Source organism: Brassica oleracea, chromosome C9 (assembly GCF_000695525.1).
Source record: "Brassica oleracea var. oleracea cultivar TO1000 chromosome C9, BOL, whole genome shotgun sequence".
In the NCBI taxonomy this organism is placed as follows: Eukaryota; Viridiplantae; Streptophyta; class Magnoliopsida; order Brassicales; family Brassicaceae; genus Brassica; species Brassica oleracea.
In genome coordinates this window covers 15,912,342-15,918,735 of record NC_027756.1, presented here as the reverse complement: position 1 = coordinate 15,918,735, position 6,394 = coordinate 15,912,342, and the positions used below count along the sequence as shown (strand labels likewise).

General features: G+C 42.2%; 2 protein-coding genes across 3 annotated transcripts; one reads left to right on the top strand and one right to left on the bottom strand.

Moving 5' to 3' along the window:
• LOC106318988 (alkane hydroxylase MAH1-like) lies at window positions 1–5,998 on the top strand. Of its 2 annotated transcripts, XM_013757173.1 has the most exons (4): window positions 1–550; window positions 4,061–4,065; window positions 5,085–5,778; window positions 5,853–5,901. In XM_013757173.1, the coding sequence occupies exons 1-4, from the start codon at window positions 12–14 to the stop codon at window positions 5,899–5,901; spliced, it is 1,287 nt and encodes a 428-aa protein (XP_013612627.1). In that variant the 5' UTR covers window positions 1–11. The 2 variants fall into 2 exon arrangements, with proteins under 2 accessions (XP_013612627.1, XP_013612626.1); XM_013757172.1 differs by having other exon boundaries at window positions 5,085–5,998.
• On the bottom strand, window positions 568–4,055 carry LOC106318989 (uncharacterized mitochondrial protein AtMg00810-like). Its single transcript, XM_013757174.1, has one exon. It carries the CDS (start codon window positions 1,487–1,489, stop codon window positions 806–808), a length of 684 nt encoding a protein of 227 aa, XP_013612628.1. The 5' UTR covers window positions 1,490–4,055; the 3' UTR covers window positions 568–805.
• Window positions 5,999–6,394: the final 396 nt, after the last annotated feature.

The window sequence follows — 6,394 nt, the reverse complement described above, 5'->3', positions numbered from 1 at the left end:
ATTGTATAAAAATGTCTATGATAGGCTTATTTGGAGTCTTCATAGCATTCATTTTCTTCCTTATATTCCAATGTTTCTTTCTTTGCAAGAAATCTCACAATGTGCTTTTGCTAAAGAACTGGCCTTTCCTCGGGATGCTTCCCGGAATGCTCTTCAATATCCCTCGAATTTTTGACTGGATTTCTGAGGTTCATGAGGCCAACGATCTGACATTCACTTTCAAAGGGCCTTGGTTTAGTGGAACAGACATGTTGTTCACTGTTGATCCGAGGAATATCAATCACATGCTCAGCTCAAACTTTGCGAAATCTAAAGGACCAGAATTCAAGAAGATCTTTGATATCTTGGGAGATGGAATCGTAACCGCTGATATGGAGTTATGGGAGGATCTGAGGAAGTCGGGTCACGCCTTATTTCACCATCAAAACTTCCTGAAGCTCTCAGTAAGTTGCACTACAAGTAAGTTAAAAGATGTTCTTGTTCCATTTCTTGATAAAGCTGCTGAGGAAAACATTGTCATAGACTTACAAGATGTGTTCCAGAGATTCATGTTTGATACTGTAAGAATATATTGAAGAGATTGATTTATTAAGAATGTACAGAGAATATTTATATACATCAAGAGGAGTTAGGGTATCACGATTATAATAAATGACAATATATTCACTATCCTAATCTAGATGATACGATATCAATCATGTAGATGATTGTCCCTCAATACGCCCCCTCAAGATGGAGGGGGGAAGCTTCATCACTCCAATCTTGCCAATAACTGAAGTGAATGATTGTCTTGAAAGTGGCTTGGTCATAGTGTCTGCCAGTTGATCTTTTGTAGAGACATGAACCACACGTAAGGCACCTGATCGAACTTGATTCCTGATGAATGATAATCTAACGCAACATGTTTCATACGAGAATGAAACACAGGATTAGCACACAAGTATGTGGCACCCAAGTTATCACAATAAATGGTTGGAGTTCCCGTAAGTGGAATCCCAAGTTCATGAAGTAATGAAGTGATCCAAATCAACTCGGAGGAAGTGTTTGCTACAGAACGATACTCCGCTTCCGTGGAAGAACGAGCGATGCTCTTTTGTTTCTTAGAAGACCACGACACCGGATGATGCCCTATGTAAACTACATATCCATTTGTTGATACATAATCATCACCATCTCCTGCCCAATCTACATCCGAGAAGGCATGTAATGATACAGAGTTACCTCGTCTGAGACAGATACCATAATCAACCGTGCCAGCCAAGTAACGTAGCGCTCTTTTCACTGCATTCCAGTGATCTGATGTTGGGGAATGCATGTATTGTGACAGTTTGATGACAGTGTACGAGAGATCTGGCCGAGTGAAAGCTAAATATTGAAGGCTCCCCACAATCCGGCGATACTCCGTTGGGTCTGTGAGACTCGATCCTGAATGTAGAGTGAGTTTAGGAGATGTCGCCATTGGGGTAGCTACTGGTTTGGCCCCCAGCATGTTCGTGCGTTCAAGTAGATCGAGAATGTAACGTTTCTGACTGAGATGAAGTCCTTGTGGTCCTCGTTTTGCTTCAATACCCAAGAAATAGTGTAGTTCTTCATGATCTTTGACAGAGAACCTCTGAGCTAATGCCGTAAGTGTTTGTTGAATGATGAAGTTATCATTTCCTGTGACCAATATATCATCAACATATACAAGAATGTATACGAGTGATCTGTCCTTTTTGAGAATAAAGAGCTACGTATCTGAGACAGAGTTGGTGAATCCAATACTGATAAGAAAAGATCGCAGTTCATCATACCAGGCTCTTGGAGCTTGTTTAAGGCCATAGAGGGCTTTCCTAAGGCGACAGACATGGTGCGGTCTTGTTGGATCAACGAAGCCCGGAGGTTGTGACATGTAAACTTCATCAGATAAGGTGCCCTGCAAAAATGCGTTGTTGACGTCTAACTGACGAATCGGCCAGTTTTGATCCACGGCTACACCAAGGACAATTCGAATTGTTGTAGACTTGATGACGGGGCTGAATGTTTTGGAATAATCAAGGCCAGGCAGTTGGTTGTAGCCTTTTGCGACCAGACGACCTTTGTGACACTTGATAGTTCCATCGGGGTTATATTTTATGGTGAAGATCCAGCGACAGCCTACAATGGTCACATCTCCTTTGGGTTTGGGAACTAAATCCCAAGTGTGATTGTTGAGTTGGGCGTTGAATTCAGCAGTCGCAGATTTCCTCCACTTCTCATCTTTAATCGCTTGAATGATGGTTCTGGGTTCAATATTGTCGGTAAGGTTTATGGCATAAAGGTATTTGGAATTCGGCTTGGTGATTCCCTTTTTAGCTCTTGTAGACATTGGATGAGAGTTGGTAATTTCAGGTTGAGGAGGAGGTTGCAAGGAAGACGAGGAAGATGTGGATTGAGAAGTTGTGATTTCGGTTTGGTTTGGGGAAGGTTGTTGGTTTGATATCTCAGTAGTTGGGTTTGCAGGAGGGACGGTTTGGGTCTGGTTTGGATTGGTCTGCTGGTTTTCGTTTTGGATATGGGAGGCATCAGGATTTGGGTTTGATTGTGGAATTATGGGAGCATGGGTTGAAATTGTCTGGTGGGCTTGGTCAGTCTGGGCCGTGGGTGTCGGCCCTTTTTGAGTTGGAGCAGTGGGCTCAGAGGAGGGAGAAGCAGAAGGAGTTTGAAAGTTAGAAGGCGATACCGGAGCATTCGTCGTGGTTGTCGCCGGAGTTTGCGTCGGTGAAGAAACACCCGGGTGAGGAACCTGCGACGAGGGTCTTAGCGGCAAAGCTGTTGAGGTTGGCGTATATACTGGTTCTGTGTCGGTGTCTGTAGTCGGAGATCGCGTCGACTGCGTATCAGAATCAGAGAACGGGAAAGTGAATTCATCAAATTGGACATGTCGAGAGCAGTACATCCGATTATTGTCGATATCATAACACAAATAGGCGCTCTGGGTTGGTGAGTACCCAAAGAATACACATCTTGCAGATCTATCTTCGAGCTTATGGCGAGTATACGGCCTAAGCCATGGGTAACAGGCACATCCGAAAACCCTCAGCTTGTTATAGTTTGGTGATTTCCCGAAGAGCTTGCTAAATGGAGATTGGAGCTCAAGGAGAGGCGTTGGAAGACGGTTTATAAGGTAAACCGCAACAGCGAACGCATACTGCCAGTATTTCTTCGGGATGGAAGCTTTGGAGAGAAGTGTAAGTCCTGTTTCGACCACATGGCGATGCTTCCTCTCAGCAATGCCGTTGTGTTCTGGAGTATGAGGTGGAGACGTCAAGTGCGAGATGCCGTTCATCTGAAAATACTGTCTGAGCGCAATGAACTCTCCCCCATTGTCTGAGTAAAAGGTACCAATCTTGGCCTGAAGAAAGTTCTCAATTAGATTTTTGAAAACGATAACTGTTTCTTTGACCTCAGATTTTTGTTTGAGGGGAAAGAACCATGTGTATCTGGTGAAATGGTCAATAATGACTAGGTAGTATTTGTGATTTTCAGAGGATAGAATAGGAGAGCTCCACACATCGGAGTATAGATATTGCAAGGGTCGTATAGAGGTGATTGTAGATTGATGAAAAGGTAGTTTATGGGTTTTATTAATGAAGCAATCATTGCATGATAAGAGTTTTTGAGATGGTAAAGAAACAGGAAGGGAAAAACTGGAAACAACAGTGTTTAGAATTGAAGTAGAAGGATGGCCGAGACGCGAGTGCCACGAAGAAAGTGTTGCCTTAGCACTTGGAAGAGAGGCCGTGTTCACTTGTGGTACTGCTCGAGGCCACTGATAGAGTTCATTCTGAGCTTTGCCGCATAGTAACTGGACCCTCGTTGACAGATCCTTCACCTGAAAAGATTGTGGAAAAAATTTCACTGATACTCCATTAGAATTGCATAGCTTATAGTAGGAGTTGGCAGCCGTGAAGTTTGCTCTTGGAGTCCACGGAGTGAATGGGGTTGGTGGTGGTTGCTGTGAAGCCGCTTGAAAGGCTTGAAGTTGAGTGCACCTTTTCGCACTGTGTCCTTGGACACCACAGATTTGGCATCTGCCAAGGTACGGTCTTGGTCCCTTGGAGTCATTACGGTTTGATTGTTGATATTGTTGCTGAGTCCATTGATTGTTGTTTCTTGGCCGGTTCTGGTTTCTGTAGTTGGCGCTATGGTTGTTGCGATGTTGAGCAACATTCGCCGTGATCGGAGCTTGAGCCAGCACATCGTCTGTTGCAGTAAGGAGCTTCGCCTCATGGTTCAGAAGACGCTCATGGAGTTCTGTTATGGAGGGCGGGAGATCTCTGCCTTCAACTTGATCCACTACTGTCTTGTAGTCATCTGAGAGACCTTCAAGGATCAGATCTATCTGATCTTCATGGTCAACAGCCTTGCCAAGAATAGCCAACTGATCAAGGCGTGTTGTGATACCTTGGAGATAGACATCAATTGTCTTGTTTTCTTTCTTCCAATTTTTGAGTTGTGTCTTGAGTTGTTTGATGTGACCACGGCTTGGTTGGCATAGGTGGAGGCAAGAGTCGACCATACTTCAAAGGAAGTTGCAGCACGGGAAACAAGTGGCTGGAGAGAAGGTGATATGGCTCCAATCAAGGCGCTGTAGATCAGCTTGTCTTGGCGCTTCCATAAGGAGAAGGCAGGATTGACCACGATCTGATCATCATTGGTTAGAGTTGGTGGAGGGGAAGCAATGGTACCATCAAGATACCCTGCTAGGTCATAGCCATCTAGCAAAGCATGAGTCTGGAGGCTCCACATGAGGTAGTTGGTGGAGTTAAGCTTTGTAACGTTGGACATGTTGATGGCAAAGACGGTTTGGTTGTTGATGGTGATCTCAGTAACACCAGCGGTGGAGTTGTTCGTCGAGGAACTCATGTTGGAGAAGTGTTCCAGAGATTCATGTTTGATACTGTAAGAATATATTGAAGAGATTGATTTATTAAGAATGTACAGAGAATATTTATATACATCAAGAGGAGTTAGGGTATCACGATTATAATAAATGACAATATATTCACTATCCTAATCTAGATGATACGATATCAATCATGTAGATGATTGTCCCTCAATAGATACTGCCTCCATTTTGATGACTGGTTATGATCAAATGTCTCTATCCACTGAAATTCCCGGATATGAGTTTGGTGAAGCTGCCGACTTCTCTGAAGAAGCTATCTTCTATAGACATCTCATTGGTGTTGGAATTGAGAGGAAGATACGAAGTGCTTCGGAGATTTTCAACATTTTGTTTGGGAAGATCATATCTTCAAGAAGAAAAGAAGAGATAAGTCGCGGGAAAAAAGAGCCACGAATTGACGCAGTAACATATTATATGAACGTGGACACGACCAAATATAAGCTCTTGAAGCCGGGTAATGATACATTTATAAGAGATGTTGTTTTGAGTCTATTGTTGGCAGGAAGGGACACCACAAGCTCAGCTCTCACTTGGTTCTTCTGGCTTCTTTCTAAGCATCCTCAAGTTATGACCAAGATCCGACAAGAGATCAACACAAACTTTGATCCCACAGACCTAGAGAAGCTCGTGTATCTACACGCTGCATTGTTGGAATCAATGAGACTTTACCCACCGGTTCCCTTCAACCACAAGTCTCCTTCAAAGTCAGATGTGCTTCCAAGCGGGCACAGAGTTGAAGTAGAATCAAAGATTGTGATCTGTATCTATGCATTGGGTAGAATGAGATCTGTATGGGGAGAAGACGCATCAGAATTTAAACCAGAGAGATGGATTTCAGAGAATGGAGGGCTCAAACGTGAACCTTCATCAAAGTACTTGGTTTTTAATGCTGGTCCAAGAACTTGCTTGGGTAAACATTTAGCTCTTTTGCAGATGAAGATGGTAGCTATGGAGATCATACAAAAGTATGATTTCAAGGTCGTTGAAGGTCAAAAGATAGAACCTGTCCCCTCTATCATACTCCGAAAGAAACATGGTCTTAAAGTTACAGTCACGAAGAATATATGATTCTTATGTTTGTCTGGTTTCTACGGTAACTATTAGTTTTCCCTCGTGGATATTAAATGCGTTATAGTATCTATACTAGGGATTAACCCGGGATTTTTATTTTTTTCTAATTTAAGTTGTTAAATTATTTATATTTAGGTTATGATATATTTATATAAATGTTAAGATGCATGTTATAATTAAAATTTATTTTTAAATTTTAACACGTTAAATTAACATATTTTTTACTATTTAAATATTTTTTTGTAATTTTGTTGGCTATCTAGTTATCATATTTAGCAAAACTATCTATTGAGTGTTGGAATAAATGTTTTATATATTTAATTAAACTGAAGAGTATTTTCGGATATACCACATGCTCAACAATCGATCGATCCGTAAAAAGATGGTCGATCT